The following is a 21,542-nucleotide window of genomic DNA, read 5'->3' on the forward strand; positions in this document are numbered from 1 at the left end:
AGCAAACAAACTCAGACAACGAACACAGTTAGCCTCTAACTTTTATTGAAGTGATCACATTTACAATAATAGAATAGTCAGAAAATGAATGAATCACAATATTATGACACTCAATATTTCATAGTGCATTTTGCTTACATATCGCAGTGCACTCATTTTTCACTTGCTGCTTCCAGACACCTGACATCTCTTGGCTTTAACCAGCCTGTCAACATCAGGGACCAGTTTCTGGGTAGTTGTGATTTTCATAATGTCACTTAGTTGTCTGTGTGTCAGCGGCGAGTGCAGTTTGGATTTGTTAATGTTCATTATGGAGAACGCCTGCTCACAGAGATACGTTGTTCCGAACATGCAAAGGATCTTTGAGGCAAAGCCTGTCATCTTGGGGTACATAGGTCCCAGGTATTGACAGAATGAGTCCAGACCCACAGTCTCAAATTTATACTTCGAAGCCAAGTTACACTGAATTTCAATTAGTTCCATTTGGAGTTCCTCCGGCACATCTGATGCTGCGTTGACAGCAAATGGCAAGTAAAATAGTGAGAATTCCTTCTCAAGCTGAGTGAAGACTTGGAAATGATTCTGAAACGCACTTTTCAGCTGTGATATTTTGTCCTTGTACCTGTCCATGTTGTCATTATTCCCATGAGCGACACGCACAGACTGCAAAGAGGGGAAATGAGCTGGGTTGCTCCGGGATAGTTGCATCTCCCACAGGGAAGCACGAATGCTGTCGTAGTATTCCATAACAAGTTTGTTGCGGCCTTGCATATTAACATTAAGCACATTTAAGTGCTCTGTTACAGCCACCAAAAATACAAGATCATGAAGCCAGTCTAGGTCATCCAACTCTGCCACTGGCTTCCCTTTCTCGTTCATGAATAGTCCAATTTCCGCACGTAATTGGAAAAAAACGTTTGAGTACAACCCCTCTACTTAACCAGCGGACTTCAGTGTGGTAGGGTAGGCCGTGTCCAATATTACTTTCGGACAAAAGAGTGTCAAATTGCCGATGGTTGAATCCCTTGGCTCTAATAAAATTAACCGTTTCGATTACTACATCCATGACATTGTCCATTCTCAGGCTCCTGCTACATAACGCCTCTTCATGTATAATACAATGAAAATTCCAGAACTCCTGCTGTGGATTCCCTGTCTGAACTTTCTCTTTGACTTTCGTAACAACACCTGCCTTTTCCCCACCATGGACGGTGCACCATCTGTTGCCACACTGACAGTGTGACTCCAGTCAACCCCCAGTCTGTCCAAGGCCTCGACGAGACTGGAGAAAATGTCGTTCGCCGTTGTGGTGTTTGTCACGGGCATCATCTCCACAAACTGCTTGGTGACGGTCAAAGATGCTTCAGCACCACGAATAAATATTCCCAATTGAGCTACATCAGTCACGTCGGTGCTCTCATCAATTGCAATAGAAAAGGCAATAAATGACTTCACTTTATCTTTTAGTTGACTGTTCAAAGCTCCTGCAAGGTCCCCGATTCTCTCTGCCACAGTATTTCTTGACAAGTTTATATTACCAAGAGCCTGTCTCTTCTCAGGGCACAGCAGCTCAGCCGCCATCAGCATGCATGCTTTGATGAATTCCCCCTCTGAGTATGGCTTCGACGCAGCAACTATTTTGTTGGCAATAATATAGCTGGCCTTGATAGCTCCATCATGAGTCTCTCGACTTTTGGTGAAAACTGATTGCTGTTTTTTCAGAGATGCTTCAAGCTCATTTACCTTTAGCGTTCTGAGTTGTCCTGCGTACTTGTCATATTTTTCTCCGTGTGACGTCTCATAGTGTCGTTTGATATTGTACTCTTTTGCCACAGCCATTTGTTGCGAGCATATCAGACACACAGGTCTGCAGTTGACCTCACAGAAGAAAAAACGATCTTTCCAATTATTGTTGAATATCCAACCTTCGATGTCAACTTTTCTTTTCTTGGAAAGCATTTTGAACCACAGCAACAAACAGTCTCAGCCTTGCTACAGGTGTTACTTACCTGAGTACTCTGTGTGTTTATACTGTGTCTGACGACAAAAGTGGGGCCCTAGTGGTCTTCAGTGCAGGGTGGTAAGTGCTTATGCACAGCGGGTGGTTAACTGCCGCCTATTGTTTTTTAAGCACACACAACAAGCTGCCGGCACAGCAGGCGGCACAGACAGCGGTGGGAGAGCGAGCGGCTGCCATACAGATACATAATAAATGGTCGCGAATATACTTTTTTCCCCCCCAAATCATCCTGCTGGCCGGTAGTTTGACACTCCTGATTTATATGATTAAATACAACTATTTAAAAGTTGAATACATTCAGTATTTAGCATGAACAAAAACTATGCCAATCAGAGGTTATAAATAACTTGAACAGAAAGAGGCACAAGACTTGTCTTAAAATGCTATTTTACTATAGTCAATTATTATGTTCATGAAATTTGGCTATGAAATATGGATATAGGCTTAAATTTTATCAACAAATGATAGCAAGATTGTTACACAGGTAACTTTGAGCATAACTAAAATGGTACTGGGAAAACTACAATCAGGGTTGTGGCTTTCACTCAGTTCAGTGTGTATACAGCACTTAGTACACTGAACATAGAAATCTACAGCACATCACAGGCCCTTCGGTCCACAGTGTTGTGCTGACCAGGTAACCTACTCCAGAAACTGCCTAGAATTACCCTACCGCATAGCCGTTTATTTTTCTAAGCTCCACACCTATCTAAGAATCTCTTAAAAGACCCTATTGTATCCGCTTCCACCATTGTCACTGGCAGTGCATTCCGGGCATCCCCACCACACTCTGTGTGAAAAACTTACCCCTGACATCCCCCTTGTATCTACTTCCATGCATCTTAAAACTATGTCTCCTCATGTTACACATTTCAGCCCTGGGAAAAAGCCTCTGGCTATCCACATGATCAATGCCTCTCATCACCTTATACACCTCTTTCAGGTCACCTCTCATCCTTCGTCGCTCCAAGGAGAAAAGGCCAAGTTCACTCAATCTATTCTCATAAGGCACCCCCTCCAATCCAGGCAACATCCTTGTAAATCTCCTCTGTACCCTCTCCATAGTATCCACATCCTTCTTGTTGTGAGGTGACCAGAACTGAGCACAGTACTCCAAGTGGGGTCCGACCAGGGGCTTGAATAGCTGTAACATTACCTTACAGCTCTTGAACTCAATCCCATGGTTGATGAAGGCCAACATACCATACACCTTCAGTATGTGCAGCAGCTTTGAGTGTCCTATGGACACGGACTCCCAAGATCTCTCTGATCCTCCACACTGCCACGAGTCTTACCATTAAAACTATATTGTCTTCAATTTTTACTTACCAAAATGAACCACTTCACACTTATCAAGAATTGAACCCTACCTGCCGCTTCTCAGCCCAGTTCTGCATTCTATCAAGGTCCCACTGTAACCTCTGACAACCCTCTGGACTATCCACAGTACCCCCAACCTTTGTGTCATCAGCAAACTTACTAGTCCACCCTTCTACTTCTTCATCCAGGTCACTTATAAAGATCACAAAGAGGAAGGGTCCCAGACAGATCCCTGTGGAACACTTAGAACTTATTCACTCCAATTCTGCTGGTACTTTAAATGAATTCTCTATTATTATTTTTAACTTGTCTACATCAATGTTTCTAGTTTCATTTTCATGATGTAGAATAAATGCAAAATGTTAATCTCCCTTTCTCTATGAATACTTTATCTGCAGTTCTACACTCCAAATTCACTTCCACTGCAGTCAAGTCTTTAAGTGAAAGTATATTTTATATTCTTTATTAATGTAAGAGCCATGTATATATTTTCTGTCTGTATTGTATTTTGTGTTGTGCATTTATTATGGGTAATACATCCTGAGGGTTAGGCATAGTAGAAGCAAATGAGTATAATTGCATATTGAGTCCTAATGAAGGGTCTTGGCCCAAGACACCAACTGTTTACTCTTTTCCATAGATACTGCCTGGCCTGCTGAGTTCCTCCAGCATTTTGTGTGTGTTGCTTGGATTTCCAGCATCTGCAGATTTTCTATTGTTTGTGATGGTTACATATTCATAATTGTGGTCAGTTTAGTTAGAGCCGGGGAGCATGCCGGGGGTGATATTTTTTGTTGGACTGCTAGTTACGATTGATTATGCTAATTGCAAATTTAGTATGACCGCTTAGAACAGGGGTCCCCAACCTTTTTTGCACCGCGGACCGGTTTATTATTGACAATATTCTTGTGGACCGGCCGACCGGGGGGGGGGGGGGGGGGCGGGGGGTGTTCAAGTAGGGTTAAGCTCACCTCAACATGTCTTTTACAGTTAGGGTTGCCAACTTTCTCACTCCCAAATCAGGGACAAAAGTAGCAGTCAAATCCTGGGACACTTTACCCCAGGAAATACTACCATGACCATGAAGCCTTGCGCGGGCACCTGTGTGCGCATACGCACCAATTTTTTCCCCCCACAAATTGGTTTTCCCTTCATCTTCCTGACTATACTGTACATATATTATTTCTACTTTATACAGGCTGTGTATTTATCATATCATTCCTGCTTTTACTATATGTTAGCGTTATTTATTTTCGGTTTTATGGGTTATTTGGTATGATTTGGTAGGTTATTTTTTGGGTCTGGGAACGCTCAAAAATTTTTCCCATATAAATTAATAGTAATTGCTTCTTTGTTTCACACCATTTCGGCACGAAAGGTTTCATAGGAACGCTCTACCTTAGCGGGTGAAATACGGGACAAACCAATTTAGCCCAATATATGGGATGTCCCAGCAAATCTGGGACAGTTGGCAACCCAATGTTCAAGTTCAACAGTGCGTGACAGGGAATGAGGAAAAGGTGCAGCTGACTCATATCGTTTCCTCACGGCCCGGTAGCACATGCTTTGCGGCCCGGTGGTTGGGGACCGCTGGCTTAGTACACTAACTGGAATGCTAATTTCACTATATTGCTGATTTAGTTTCGTAGTTTTAATCGCTATAAGATTGTTTGTCTTTGCTGGTTTTGTAATAAAGGATTGAACATACTTTGTTTTTGGTTTGGAAATTCATAATTTTGGAAGTGCATCATGCAGTGTCAACCCCCGTACTCAGTCTCTGAGCAATTTTAGTTTGGTTTCAAGTAATCACATTTTGTCAACAGAAAAAAAAGTTATACCAAATAAACACCAGTCTACGGCATAGAATCGCCTGTTGGCAAAATTGGAATTGCAATACTGAGAAGCCAGAGAGCTTGCAGCAAGTAATGTCCTTTTGTGGATTCATGCTGTGTGTTTGTGGTTTGAACAGTTTTGAATGGTCAGTGCTGCTTGTCCATTGGGGAACGTTGCTTGATTGTGTGGTGTTTGCTTTGTTTTATTGAAGTGATGAAATATTCCGGTTGCCGATGTTTGAATTTGAAGGGTGCTTTGTTCGGTCTGGTTTAAGTTCTATGCTTTGAATGCGCGGACAGTTTATTGTTGACTACATTTATTGAAACGGAATATTGCTGGTGCTACGGACAAACAAAGAGTCAAAGAGTTAATTGCAAATGGCGCAATAAGGAGAAAGTAATGAGTGAATTGAAGCATGAAACTGACACCAGTGAACCTTACATTGGGGCTGGCAGAAGAGAAGTTAAACTTACTTCAAAAGCTTTAGCAGGTAGAATCAAAAGTCTTCAAAATAAATAAAAAACAAATATGAACAAAATTAAAAGTTTAATACCATCAATTAAGGATCTTATGGGAAATAAGGAAAATGCCTCATCTTGAGGATCTGACTAGTCTCTGTGAAGCTGTTGCTAAGCAACATCACATGATGTTGTCATTACTTCCCAAGGTCGGACAAGACGAACAGAACCAGGTGCTTTACAAACATTGGATGTCTTAGTAATGCATTCATAAGGGTTATTATACAACAGTTGACCCAAACATGTACCATTGAAGGTCATGTTGCTGAAACAAGTGAATACGAGTTTCATTTTCCATCAGACAATGTTTCTCAAATTCCAAAGCTGTTTTGAATATGTATATAGCAGAGGTCCCACAGGATGACGTAAACCTGAATGATAGTCTGTCAAATGTCAACACTTAAAGTCCTGCTGCAGGCAGAGCATCTTCTGTATCTAATACCTCTTCTGCATGCATTAAAGTAGAGGCTGATTTAGCTGCATTAATCACATGGCAACAATTACTGAAGGACAAGCATGCTCTGGAAGAGCAAGAGGAACAGTTATGGAAAAGGACAGAACAGCTTAAGTTGCAGGCAGAAATTGCTGCATAGGTAGCCAAAGTGTGCTGAGGGCTTTAAGTGAGGCGAGTGCTAAAAGTGCTCCAGTGGGACAGTCCTATGGTGTCAGTTCTTATATTGATAGGGCACAGAAGAAAACAAAAACATTCAATGTCGACTTTGATTCATTTGTTCCACAAATGTCTGTGAAACAAGAGCTAGATCCCCAAGGGCTAATTCAGGGTGTTTACTCTAAGCCTGCACTAATGAGGCATGCTCAACCTGTGTCATTTCCCACAGCGTGAAGTGCTCATGGGGACATTCACTTACAGCATGGAAACACTTGATTCAGGCAATAGATATCAAAATAGTATCATTGATATCATGAGGAAGCAAAATGAAATAACAACCTTATTGCTATAACAGCAATGCATTTCATCTTTGCCTAAAAGAGAGATCCAAATCTTTGACAGAGATTTATTTTTAGTATCGTGCATTCATGAGGGCTTTTGAAAATAGCGTTGAAGACAAGACTGACAGCTATGGCGACTGCCTCTATTTCCTTAACAGTAGACTAGGGATCACCATAGAGAACTTGTCAGAAGTTGCCAGCATGATGATCCCAAGGAAGGATATCCTAAAGGCTAAGGCTGTACTACAGGAACATTTTGTAATGAACAGAAAATTGCATTTGCCTGCATGCAAAAGCTTCTTTCAAAACTGAAGATGTGAAAGCTCTTCAAGACTACAGTCTTCATTAGTGACTATTGCAATGGCAGTACATACATGAACTGAACATGCCTGCTAATATGTTGATTGTCATAAAGAAATTGCCCTATATGTTTAGGATTAAATGGAGAACAGTGGTGTGTGAACTGCAAGAGAAGCACAACCTTAAGACTACCTTTGGAAACATAGCTGACTTTAGTGAAAGGCAAGTAAAGATTGCTACACACCCAGTACTTGGGAATATACAGGATGCTACATCACCAGCAATAAGCGAAGGATTGAACAAAACTAAGTCACAATTTCATTCTAAGGCTAAAGGAAACAACTTTGCCACTACTATGGCCACTGTGAAAAGTAAAGCTAAAAATGAACCTGGACCCAAGGGAAATGGTCCTGTCAGTCAAAAGTGTTTGTCTGTTCTGCGAGGATGAACATACACTGGACTCATGCACTCAGCTGGAAAAAGGGGCTCATAGTGAGAAAATTGCCTTCCTAAAAGAAAATGGTGCCTGCTTTGTTGTTTGTGTACAGGACACGTTAGCAAGCATTACAGGAAGTGTCTTTCATGCAAGGTATGCAGTGGCAAGCATCCCTGCGTACTTCATTTTCACTCTAATGAAAAGGGTGCAGAATCAAAACAAGCTGTAAAAGAATCAGGCATGAGTGAGTGGGATCTATCGCCTTACAGGGGCTGGTGATCATGACTGTAAACTTCCCATAATTCCAGTACAAGTGAAGTCTAAGAAGGGTAACAAGACAGTGGTTACTTATGGTTTCCTGGATCAAGGAAGTACAGCAGTGTTCTGCACAGTGGGCCTTATGAACATGCTCAAACTCACAGGAAAAAGGACATACAATCTCTTACGTACCATGGGCCAAGAGAAGATTGTTAGTAGCTACTCTGTTTCAGGATTGAAGAGGCTGCTGGCTTAGATGGTTGTGAACTACCAAACACCTATACACAGGAAGGTACGCCTGTCCACAGAGGGAACATTCCATGTCAGAGGGATCTCCAGGGATGGTCTCACCTGAAACATCTATTTGCCACAGATTGATTCAGAAATTGAGCTGCCGATTGGGATAAACGTGCCTAAAGCATTGGAGCCGTTGCAAATAATTCACAGTATTAATGACGGACCGTATGCAATTAGAACAATGATAGGTTGGACTGTGAATAGACCACTGAAAGGAGACTATGGCGTTGGGAGAAATGGTGCATAGCCAGAGCTGATAGTTAACAGGATCTCAGTTTAAACTTGGATGAACTTTGGCAGCGGCAGTCCAAAGCAGCTTCCCTCAATGCAGTCAGGATGAACAACCTGGTGTGTCAAGAGAAGACCAGGAGTCATCGAGCTGGTTACAAATTCTGCAAAGCTGGTGAATGGCTACTACCAGATTGGTTTACCTTTGAGAAAGAAGGAGGTGAACATGCCAAGTAACAGAATGTGCTCTAAATCTGAGGAAGAGGTTTAAGAAGGATTTGTCACTTCACACTGACCACACAGTTTTCATGAAAGATGTCATCTCCAAAGGATGTGCTGAAAGAGGGCCAGCAGAGGACTTGGAACATAGTGATGGGAAAGTCTGGTATATTTCACATCATGGTGTTTATCACGCCAGAAAAGGGAACTTCATGTTACGTTTGACTGTACAGTGACTTTTAAGGGAATAGCACTTAATGCTCAGCATTTACAGAGACCAGATCATTACTAGCTCACTGATTGAAGCTATAACCAGATTCAGAAAAGAACCAGTGGTGATCATGGCAGATACTGAATCAATGTTTCATCATGTTAAAGTACCAGCGGAAGATGCTGTTGAGGTTTCTCTGGTTGCCTCATGGTGACCTCAGTAAAGGAATGGTGGACTTTAGAACTTGGAGCAACTTAATGACCAAGCTGTGCCAATTTCACTCTTAGGAAACACACAGAAGACAATGAAGAACAGTTCACCTGCGAGATGGTCGATAAAGATTTGCATTGCTTCTATGTTGCTGACTGCCTTGTGTCAGAGTCCCCTGAGAAAGAAGCAGTGTCTATCATGATCTTGTATCCATTTGTGCTAAAGGCAGTTGTTGACTCACAAAATGGATAAGCACCAGGCACAGTGTGCAAGCTGTGTTACCAGAAGAGCAAAGAGCCAAGTACATGAAGGATTTAGATTAAGATATTCCGTTGGTGGAGACAGTACTGGTCTAGTCAGTCTGATACTTTCAAGTTTTAAGATCATGGTCCAAGACAGACCACTTACCAGAAGGGAGATCCCCCTTCCATGACCTTTAAGGAATCTTGAGTCCAATGTTGCTATCCGTTAAGATGATCCTACAAGATCTATGCAAAAAAAGGCTTGGCTGGGATAACACTACACCAACATCAGTTGCTCATGAGTGGGCAAGCTGGCTGGAAAAAGTCTGCCAGTTGGAAAACTTCAAGGTTGTTAGATGTTTGAAATCCCTGGATTTTGGGGAAGTTATTGTTGCACAGTTATACCACTTTACAGACACAAGCCAAAACGGCTATGGAGCAGTGACCTGCCTATTGTTGCACAACACACTCTCAGGTGCACAGTGCTTTTATCATGAGAAAATCTAGGTTAGCTCCATTGAAGTAGGTTTCCATCCCCCATATGGAGCTCATCACTGCTATGATAACAATGCTTTTGGACAAATTGTGGAGTAAGGAGTTGCACATGTAGCTTCATGACTCAGTGCTTTGGACTGATAGCACTTCTGTGCTGGAATATAGCAAGAACAGAACTTCCAGGTTCCGAACCTTTGTTGCAAAAAGAGTTCGAGAAATTCTTAAGGTCTCATAAGCATCTCGATGGAGGTATGCAAAAATTTCAAGCAAACTGACAAATGTGGCACCCAGAGGGTTGAAGGTGAAAGCATTCCTGGAGAATGAGACATGGTCGTCAGGGTCTCAGTATCTTCTTCAGCCTGAAAGGGAATGGCCTATAAATCCTGATTATTCTGGAGAACTTCTGCTAGATGATCCAGAAGGCAAGAGGAGTGTTACAATGAATGCCATGCAGATTGAGCAGGAGGTGGACATGGTAACATGTACAATCCATCACTTGTCATCTTGGACCTGTTTGAGGAAGACAGTGGCCTGGATTTTTAGATTTAAGAACCTGCTCGTTTCTTAGTCGGAAGAGGAAAGAAGTGAATATCACTCTTGCTCAGTTGGACTTGGATGAAGAACAAGAGTATTCTTTAGAGAGAGAGAGATTGAGAAGGCTAAAGATCACATTGACTGAGGTTGCCTCCTGGTGGAAGAGTTTATAAAGATTGAAATGGAAACTGGGTTTTGCCAATGAAAGAGATGCATAGGAGTGGACTACTTTAGACCTATTGTGGTGATGAGCAGAAGGAGTACAGTGAAGGGGTCATATTTACCTGTCTAGCTATATGAGCTGTTCACTTTGAAGTGGCATCTTCTTTGGACACAAATTCCTTTGTTAATGGAGGAACATTGTATCATTTCTCAATGTATGCATGCATTTCTAAATGACAATAAACAAGGGCTGAGTGTTCTCATAATCTAATGCACTTTGACACTTTATAGCAAAACTAAGACAAGTTCCTAAACTGCACTCTGATAATGCGACAAACTTTGTTGGAGCTAGGCGCGAGTTGCCAGTAGCCACTGAGAAGTGGAATCATTCATGGATCAGTGATGTCCTTCTTCAGAAAGGAATTAAGTGGATTTTTAACTCCCTGGGAGGTTCACATTCTGGAGGAACATGGGAGAAATTGATCAGGTGTGTGCAAAGGGTCCTCAATGCCACCATGAAGGTACAGGATCTTGACAAAGAAGGTTTTCACACAGTCCTTTGTGAAGCAGAGATTATTATCAATGGTCATCCAAATACTAAAGCAATGAGTTGGAAGCACCAACACCTGACCATCTGTTAGTTCTCACCATCCTTACACCCAGAAGAGTTCCAAAATGAAGACATGTATGCTCATTGAAGATGGAAGTAGGTCTAATATACTATGTCAAACTTGTTTTGGAAACTTTGGGTCAAGGAGTATTTACTGCAGCTACAGAAATATCAAGAATGGTCAGGTATAAAACACAATTTCCTCCCAGGAGAGGCTGTGCTTATAGTTGACAACACAGCACCTCGAAACTCACTGATTATGTGAAAAGTGACTCAAGTCTTTCCAGACAGAAGAGGATTTGTGCGACAGGTGGGCATCAAGACCAAGATCAGCTGTCTGGATAGGCCTATAACCAAGACCTGTCTTCTACAGGAGGCAGAGTGTTGAAAAGCTACAGGTTTAGAAGATTCATGACTTTGACTTGACAGGGTGTTGGTAAAAATCACTCTGTACTGGGCTAAATCCTGGTAACCTCTGGCCAAGATGACTGTTACATGTCTTGAGTGGAAGAAGAAAGAAGAGAGGGGACATTTATATAGATGTTAAGATGTTTTTCCCTGAAGATTTTGTGTCCCCTATTTTAGTAGTATGCAGTTGTAATTATCATAGTGTAATAAATAGGGGCTGAGATGTAGGAGCCATGTATCTATTTTCTGTCTGTCAGTATTGAATTCTGTGTTGAATGGTTATTATGGGTAATTTGTCATGTGGTAGAAGCAAATGAGAAAAGATACGTATTCATGCTTCGTCTTTAGGCAAGTTTAGTCTAGTTAGAACCAGGGAGTGGGCTGGGGGGGTGATATATTTATCTTGACCGCTAGTTACGTTTAATTACACTAATTTAGCTGAAACGCTTTGTTACACTAATTGGAATGTTAATTTCACTAATTTTAGTTTCATAAGTTTAAATCGCCATAAGATTGTTCATTGACGCTGGTTTCGTAATAAAGGATCGAATGTACTTTTTTGATTTGGAAGTTTGTTATTTTGGAAGAGCATCATACATTTTCAACCCCCCGTACTCAGCCTTTGTGTGATTTTGGTTTGTTTCCAAGTAACTGCTATAATTAATTTTGTAAAATAATTAATCCAGTTAATTATATTGAGAATACAAAATGAAATATGGGGTTAAGAACAAAATAAATGATTACTTTCACATTCAGAACAATATACAGCTCTTCAAAAATATATTTTACACCTGATCTGAAAAAGGAAGTTTTGTAGAAAAATTTCAGATCGGATTATTATTCAAGGTCAACCTATACTTTCTTGATAGATTCTGATTACATTTAAACATGACTGATTATAAACCTTAAATACTGGAACAAAAGCAGATTTCACCAATTTATCGTTACTTTATTTAGCATTATATGTTTGTTTCTGCGATAGTTTGCTTCGTCACATGCTGAATTATAAAAAGATGCTATTCTCCATAGAATACTTTTCTTCTAAAAACAAGCTAGCAGGGACATTGTCTTTCATAACAAATTAAACTGTATGCAAGTCAGCCAATCAAAAAACTCAAGGGCAAAATATAACCTCTCTTCCTTTTTTGCTATGCTGATTTAACATACAGCACATTGTAGCAATCAAGTTCAGTTCCTTTGGGACAAGATGTAAATTTTGACATTTTTGTCACTTGTCTACCCATAATGCTTTCCTCTTTCAACTATGGAACCAAGAAAGGGATTTTTGGATATACCGATTAGAAATAAAACATCTGTAAGACCCCTTGGACTATTTCTAAAATCAACTAATTACATTTGCAATGGAGACTATTACGAGTATAGGATCTTGCTTGGTGTACCAACATTACTTCCTCACATAAAAAGTATGAATAATGTGTTAATTCATTAAGAGCTTTGAGGATTAAATCTGGATTGCTGATATTCTGAAACACAAATGTAGTAGCAAAATTAAAAACAATTGCAATTGTGCAAGTTGATAACTTCTAGCCAGTGGTTAGATCCAAGATCTCCAAAAGAACTGTTCAACAAGTTATTTAAAGGTGTATACCAGGGTTTACAAAATGATACCAAGCAGCTTGAATATATGCGTCTGCTAACAGAGGGTGGTGGGGTAGAGATACATCTACCAAAGGAGGTGCAAGGTACTCCTTCCCTCTGTCATTGTGCAGGTCATCCTTGGGCAAGGTGTAACACCAGCTTAGCCCCTGACCACCACTCCCCGAACCAGGGTCACATGAAGCCATGGGAGCAGGCGCTGGTTTGGTCGTATGAGTAGCTGGTACATATCACAAGTCCTAGTTATGTGGCCACTGACGTCAGGCAGACAATCTCTGAAGAGTATCGATAATAGCTGGGGTCACCCGTCTTGTAAAGACACTGCACAGAGAGAAGGCAGTGACAAACCACTTCTGTGGAAAAATTTGCTAAAAACAATCATGATCGCGGAAAGACCATGAACGCCCACATCATGCGACATGGCACATAATGAATGAACAAGCTAACAGAGGAAAACTGATAAATCAAAAATTAAGAAATGAAAACTAGAGCACATCTGGTATTAAACAGGCAATAATGATTACTTAATGAACTGCAAATAAGACATGTTCAATATTCAAGGAATTTTCAAATTGATCAAAGACTACTAATAATAAATGTTTGTTAATATATAATAGATAAGTTTAAGTTCTACTGTAATTAAAATTAAATATCACGGTAATATAGGCAATTGCTTTCAACTTGCATGCTGAAACACAATAAAAATGTGTTGACATTAGAATAGTATTATAGTTTGGTGATGAGCCAGACCATCCTGGATCGATGCAAGCATCTTCTGTGCATTACTTCAGAAGTAATCATTTTTAGAAATAGTGCACAGTACCTATAGTGTGTGACGGTCACTTAGACATGGATATTTACATAAAAGCTTTTTAAATGACTGAAGCAACAGGCACCCCAAAATACATGTTTATTTAGCAGTGCACTTTCAATACTAGCTATATTGGAAATTGAAGGTAAATAGTCCTCTGCACTCTTTACAACCTTATGCAGCAGTGAGAAAATGGAACTTGGGACAACAAGATAAAAAGAATGGATTTAATGGGATCAAAATACAAACAATAAACATAAAACAAAGAGGCTCAGAGGGAGTAACCTGGAAGAAAATGAAAAACTGAAAACATTTTTAAAACATGAGGGGAATGATATTACAAATAAATAGGTTTTAAAGGGCAACACACACAAAAAGCTGGAGGAACTCAGATCAGGCAGGATCAATGGAAATTAATAAACAGTCAACTCAGGCCAAGACCCTTCTTCAGGACTGGAAAGGAAGGGGGAAGATGACAAAATAAACATCTGAGGGGGAGGGGAAGGAGGACTAACTAGAAGATAGTGAAGCCAGGTGAGTGAAAAAAGTAAAGGGTTGGAAAAGAAGGAATATCATAGGAGAGGAGAGTGGACCATGGGAGAAAGGGAAGAAGACGGGGAATCATAGGCAGGTGATAAGCAGGTTGGGAATAGAAGAAACATAGAAAACCTACAGCACAATACAGGCCCTTCGGCCCACAAAGCTGTGCCAAAAAACAGAAGAGGGAAGGGGGAAGGAATTATCTTTTTACTGGAAGGAGAAAATGTTTATGCCATCAGATTGGAGGCTACCTAGAGGGAATATGATGAGTCGCTCTTCCACCTCAAGAGTGGCCTTATCGTAGCAAAAGAGGACACCCTGAGTTTTAAAGGGGATTGCACTGCTCTAAAATTTAACAATTTTATAATATTTACATTAGGCATTTCATAGTCAATAATTATATCATTAAGTCTATGGCATAAAGAAGCAAGAATAGGCTATTCAGTCCCTCAGTTGTATCAATTAGAAAACGTCTGACATGCTCTTCAAATTTATCTGCTCTTATTCCATAAATCTTATTAGCTCAGTTTTGAAATTTTCATTTAGCTTTGCCTCAGAATTTTTTTGGGAAGTGTTCCACTTTTTAATCACAATTTTGTGTGAAGAATGACTTTTTGATATTATCCCCAAACTGCCAGATTTATAAACGTGAGTGATTCTGCAGACATTGGAAAATCCGAACAATGCACAAAATGCTGGAGGAACTCAAGTCAGGCAGCATTTTTGGAGAATAAACGGTGACAGTTTGGGTCAAAACCCCTGATGAAGAATTTTTAAGGTTTTGTAATTGACAACAGACAAGATGCATCTTTGTATCCAAGATGGCTGATTCAAAATGAATCTTCAGATTTGAAATGAACTAATAGATAAAAATTAGAAAAACAAAGTTAATGCAAAATTACAAATATCCTGTAAAAACAAAGAATAAGTCAACAACCAGACTAACATGTATTTGGTCAAAGTACATACAAAAATAAAACTTGGTACATTAATTTTTACCTCTAATTCAAATTTACTAAAATGATTTCATAACACAGAAAAAGAAAAATCAAATACAATTCACAATAAAGTAATAAACTGTAAGTGTATTATCATTTAATGGCTTCATTGAGAGATTTACATGAAAGCCTACTCCTCTTCACCTACTGATTTCCACGGATTTTCTCTCGATAGTAGTGCAAAATTTCATGCATCTCAATTATAGTACCATCAGACTAGAAGGAGCAGCTTCCTGCACAGCCCTCAAACCCATACTGAGCCAGTTTCCTTGACTCAATGATTAAAGCACAGGAGACCCGCTTGTACCCAGAAACAGATTCATTACATACCTATAACTTGGTGTAAGTGATATATTGAAGCCTCCGTATCCATAAAGAAAAGCAGGGTGAGATTTATCAAGTTTTATCTGTTTTTTGTGGACAATAAACATGGGTATTAGAGTCCCATCTTTGCTTGGATAGAAGATCTGCATAGAAACAAAATGGCATTGTAAGTTTTGAATTTTGATTATAATTAAAATGCTCAATCTCAAAAGTAGACAGCACACTTTTATAATGTCTCTGAATTATTGGAGGTACTATTTTCTTTCTTTGTAGATCATACTTGCTGTTATTATAATAATTGAAAGACCACATAAAAGTTACATTAACATTCATTTTTTTTATTATCTCAAATGACTGAACCTATTAAATCTTACAGCATTCATTAAAGGTCTGCACAACAAGATTCAACCTCAAGAACAGGTCTCTTCAAATGTCTAAGTATTCAAGATTATCTAATGTACTTTTCTGTACACAAGTGTAAGGAGAATGAAACAATTGTTACTCTGAATCTAATGCAGCACAAAAACCCCACAAAAGATAAAGAACATACCAAAAACATACAATAAATATAAATACATAAAGTAGCATACTGCATATATATAGATTGACTGCATGTCCATAAATCGATGCTAGGCTGTACGTAAGATGACTGACGAGAAATAATAAAGTAGTGGTGGAGTTAGTGGGTGGAGGTGTTGATCAGTTTTACTGCTTGGGGAAAGTAACTGTTTTTAAGCCTGGTGGTCCTGGTGTGAATGCTGTGTAGCCTCCTCCCTTATTAGAGTGAGACAAATGGTTAATGAGCATAATGGGTGGGATCCTCCATGATGTTACTGACCTTTTTCTGGCACCTTTCTGAATATAACCAAACAAAGCCGATCAAGAAATACACACTGCATCAGTGGATTCATCTGTAGGTCACTGTTCTGGATACCGCAATTATTATTCCAGGTAGAATTTTAAATGTATCCACTAGCACAAACTGACAGTGTGTATCAACAATAAGTGATAAAATTATTCAGGTCAGACCACATCTATTGAGAGCAAACAAAATTATTGTTCCAGATCAAAGACCTTCATCAGAACGGGGAAAGAGGTGAAAAAATCTTGTTAAGCTAGTAAAAGTCATAAAAACAGTACATCTGGAACTCTAAAATAAAAACAGAAAATATTGGAAATATTCAGCAGGGCAGGCCTCAAGTGGGGGAAGAGAAGTGGAGTTACTATTTCAGTTTGAAGACCCTTTATCACTTTTGTGGTTGGCATCCCCACAAAAGAAAAAAAAAGATGAAAACAATTGAAATGATTGATATAATTTTAGAGGATCTGTCCTGAGTCCAACACCCAAGTACAATTATGCAGAAAGCATGGTAGCACCTCTACCTTCTTTGAATTTTGGAAAGATTCAGCATGTTACCCAAAACTTTGAGAAACTTCTATAGATGCGTGGTGGAGAGTACATTGACTGGTTGCATCACAGTCTGGTATGGAAACACTAATGCCCTTGTACGGAAAAGCATATATTGCCCAGTCCATCACGAGTAAAGTTCTCCCCACCATTGAGCACATTTACAAGGACTGCTATAGCAGGAAAACAGTATCCATCATCAAGGCCTCCCGCCATCCAGGACATGCTCTCTTCTTACTGCTGCCATCAGGAAGGTGGTACAGGAGCCTTAGGACCTGCAGCACCATGTTGAGGAACAGTTATTACCACTCAACTCTCAGGTGCTTGAACCAAAGGGGATAACTTCATTCAACTTCACTCATCCCATCACAAAACTGTTCCCACTAAACACAACTCACTTTCAAGGACTCTTCACCTCATTCTTGATATTTATTGCTTACTTTACTATTTTTTTTTTCTTTTTGTATTTGCACAGTTTGTCATCTTTTGCACACTGGTCAAATGCCCAAGTTAGTGTGGGCTTTCACTGATTCTGTTATGGATGATATTCTATTATGAATTTATTGACTGTGCCCACAAGAAAATGAATCTCAGGGTTGTATATGGTGATGTACATGTACCTTAATAATAAATTTACTTTGAACTTAGTTCAGTGCAGGCAGGATGGTTACAGTGGTTGAATGCTCCTTCGGTAACATGTGGGACTTTGGGGTACCTAGCAGTTGCACTGATGATTACATCTGCAGGAAGTCCACTCAACTTCAGCTCCTGATTGACAAGGTCAAGGAATTGGAGCAGGAGCTGGATTTACTCAGACCATCCGGGATGCTGAAAACCTCAGATGAAACTTTTACTGAGGTGGTCACATCCAGAATGTAGGGTTCAGATAGTAGGTTGGTGACCAATAGGAGAAGTAAGGGGAGTAAGCAGTCAGTGCAGGGTTCCCCTGCGGCCATTCCCCTCAGCAACAAGTTTACTCCTTTGGATATTGCTGGGGGGGGGGGGGGGGGGTGGATGATCTACCAAGGCATATCAGCAGCCAGACTAATGGCACTGTGGCCAACTCTGAGACTCAGCAGTGAAGGGTAAAGTCAGAGTGATAGTGATAGGAAGCTTAATAGGGGGTTGGAGTGGAAATTTTATGGCCGGAAAAGAGATGCTGGGATGAAGAGTTGCCTCCCAGGTGCCAGGGTCCAAGATATTTTAGAGCGGCTGCAGAAAATTCTCAAGGGAGAGAGTGAGCAGCAAGAGATTACGGTGCACATTGGCACCAATGACATAGGTAGAAATGGGGAAGAGGTATAGGGAGTTAGGGAAGAGGCTGACGAGCAAGACCTCCAAGGTAGTAATCTCTGGATTACTGCCAGTGCCATGTGCTAGACAGGGCAGGAATAGGATGACAGTACAGATGAATGAGTGGCTGAGGAACTGGTGCAGGGCGCAGGGTTTCAGATTTTTCGATCATTGGAACAAATTCTGCAACAGAGATGATCTGTACAAGAGGGACAGGTTGCAGCTAAACTGGAGGGGAACCAATAATCCAGCCAGGAGGTTTACAAGTGCTATTCGGAAGGGTTTAATTCAGTTTGGCGGGGGTGGGAGATGGGGATCAGAGCATCAGGTCAGAAAGTGGAGGGATGGACAGGAAGGTAAATGTCAGGACCAGTCAAAACAGGCAGGAGCAAAAAACTAGATACGATTGGACAGATACTTTTAAGTATGTGTATTTTAATACAAGGAACATTTTGGGTAAAGGTGATGAACTTTGAGTCCTGCCAAAGAGTTTCGGCCTGAATCATTTACAATACTCTTTCCATAGATGCTACCTGGCCTGCTGAGTTCTTCCAGCATTTTGTGGGTGTTGCTTGGGTTTCCAGCGTCTGCAGATTTTCTTTTCTTTAAAAACTTTGAACATGGATCAGTACATGGAAACATGATATTGTGGCCTTTACAGAGACTTGACTGAGAAGGGGACAGGAATGGGTGCTTAATATCCCAGAGATTTTGATGTTTTAGAAAAGATAGCGAGGGAGGTAGAGGGGGTTGCATGATTAATCAGAGATTAAGAGGGAACATAATGGAAGACTTGTCCACTGAGTCTTAATGGATAGAACTCAAAAATAGGAAGGGTGCAATCACTCTGATGGAATTGTACTACAGATTGCCCCCACCAATAGTCACCAGGACATTAAGGAACAGATGTGCAGCCGGTTTGAGGAAAATTGTAAAACCAATAGGGCTGTGTTATGGGGGACTTTAACTTCCCTAATATAAACTGGAATCTTCTTGGTGTACAAGGTTTAGATGAAGGTTTAGATGGGGCAGAATTTGTTAGGGAATTAAGAAGGAGGGCTTCTTAAATGAATGTGTTGATAGTCCAACAAAAGGAGGGGCTGTACTGGACCTGGAATTGGGTAATGAGCCTGGCCCTGGCCAGGTGATCGATCTTTCAGTGGATGAGCCGTTACGAAACAGCAATGACAACTCAAGGTTTAAGATAGCTATAGATAAGGATAAGTATGGACCTTGCAGGAGAGTATTAAATAGAAGCAAATCTAATTACGAGACCATTAGGCAGGAACTAGGGAGAGTTAATTGGGATCAACTGTTTTTGGGCACGTCCACAACATGTGGAAGGTGTTTAAAAGACCTCCACAATGGAAGGGTATGGATATGGTATAGACATAAGGGATTAGTTTAGTTAGTTATTTGACTATTAATTTATTCAGTATGGCACGACACTGAGGGCTGAAGGGCCTACTCCTGTTCTATTTTTTATACAGCCTCAGTAGATATGCTCTCAAGTCTGAGTACTGCCACGACATTTTCCCTGCTAAGCAATGCCACACTTTCCCCCTTAATCCCTCCTGCTGTATCTAAAATAACAAGACTTGGCAGAAGTCCTGCAGCTAGTGGAAGCTGCCCGTCCTGCACCTCCCCCTACAACTAAGTCTCACCAATGGCTACAATGTCATAATCCATGCTCTTAAGCTCAACCGCTTTTCCAGCAATACTCCTTGTATTGAAATAAACCACATTTTATGAGTAATTAATGCAGGAAACCAGGTAATTGCAAAGGGTTCACAATTTTTTCTTTGCAACTGTACATACACTTTCTGGAAGTCCATTGAACGAATTAATATTAATATCAAAGCCATCCGGCCTATTTCCATTTCAAGTACTTTCACATTATGGTATTTATATCCTGACAAGATTTTAACAGGGGCAAGTACGGTCAGTAATAAACTAAGCTATTTTAGCACAGGTTTAGTAATCAGACTAACAATCCAAGAGAAATGGATGAACAATAAGCACAAATTCAATCACACCATGATACCTGGGAAATTTATGTTAAAATAGATAAAATATCCATTTAAGTAATAGGTAATTAAAAAGTTGCAGATAATTGTAAAAGTCCAACTATTTTCACAAAGGGAAAGAAAGCTCTCCATCCTTAGCTAGTTCTGCTGACATACAATTCAAGACACATTAATATTGGTAACTAACTGCATCATTGCAGAGGCTACCATCTGTATTTTGAAGATTAATGTATCTTCATTGTTTTGAAGTTTGCTTGTAGTTTATTTGGACAATTATGCAAAGGCTAAAACAGATTTAAAAAAAGGCATGCTAACAAAAGAAATGGATGAAGGTGAGAAGCTATAAGTACTTTACCCAGTACACGGGAATCTAAAACTAGAAGTCATAGACTTAAAAAGAACCCAAGTGGGTCTAATAACCCAGCAGGAAGGTTTGTTGATGCTGCACATTGGGGTATAAACTAGAGTCGCAGGGAGATAAGAATCAGAGTGTCAGAACAGTTAGTGAAGAGTTCATGGAGGCAGATGTTAGTGAAACCTCTGACAAAGTTAGGAATCGAAAAGTTGAGCATGGTGTGACTAGTGTCCTAAGCTGCCTATATTTCAATGCAAAAAGTATCATAGGAAAGGCAGATAATAGTGCTGAAGATGAGGTAGTTGGTTTACAGAGACAATGTGTAGTGAGTAGAGGCTGTTGATAGGAGAAAATTGCAGTTAACAGGATGAGTTGTAATGTAAAAGGCGGACAAGATTGAAAAGGGTGAACGCACGACTGAATGCATGCAGTATATCGAATAAGATAGATGAACTTGCAGCACAGTTGCAAATTGGCAGATACAATGTAGGCATCATTGCATCATGGCTGAGAGAAGATTACAGCTGGGAGCTTATGTCCAAGGATACACATTGTATTGAAAGGACAGGTAGGAAGGCAGGGGGTGGCATTGCTCTGTTGGTGAAAAATGAAATTAAACCATTAGAATGAGGTGACCTAGGGTCAGAAGGTGTTGAATCATTGTGGATAGAGCTAAGGAACTGCAAGGGTAAAAGGACACTGATGGGAATTGTATATAGATCTGGAAACAGTAGTACGGATGTGCTCTACAAATTACAATGGGAGATAGAAAATACCATAGTTACAGGGGACTTCAATACGCAAGTAGATTGGGAAAATCAGGTTGGTGCTGGATTCCACGAGGGGGATTTCTAGAGTGCCGACATGATGGTTTTTTAGAGCAGCTCGTGGTAGAGCCCACTAGGTGATCAGCTATT

At 40.3% G+C, this 21,542-nt stretch overlaps 1 protein-coding gene across 2 annotated transcripts in view; it reads right to left on the reverse strand.

Moving 5' to 3' along the window:
- Nucleotides 1–21,542, reverse strand: part of LOC140189352 (prolyl endopeptidase-like) — a 179,758-nt gene that overhangs the window by 59,142 nt on the left and 99,074 nt on the right. For both annotated transcript variants that reach the window (XM_072246100.1, XM_072246107.1), the window contains exon 11: nt 15,549–15,685. In XM_072246100.1, the coding sequence (XP_072102201.1) occupies nt 15,549–15,685 (137 nt within the window). The remainder of the gene's footprint in view (nt 1–15,548; nt 15,686–21,542) is intronic.

The sequence above is a fragment of the Mobula birostris genome, chromosome 2 (genome assembly GCF_030028105.1).
Source record: "Mobula birostris isolate sMobBir1 chromosome 2, sMobBir1.hap1, whole genome shotgun sequence".
NCBI lineage: Eukaryota > Metazoa > Chordata > Chondrichthyes > Myliobatiformes > Myliobatidae > Mobula > Mobula birostris.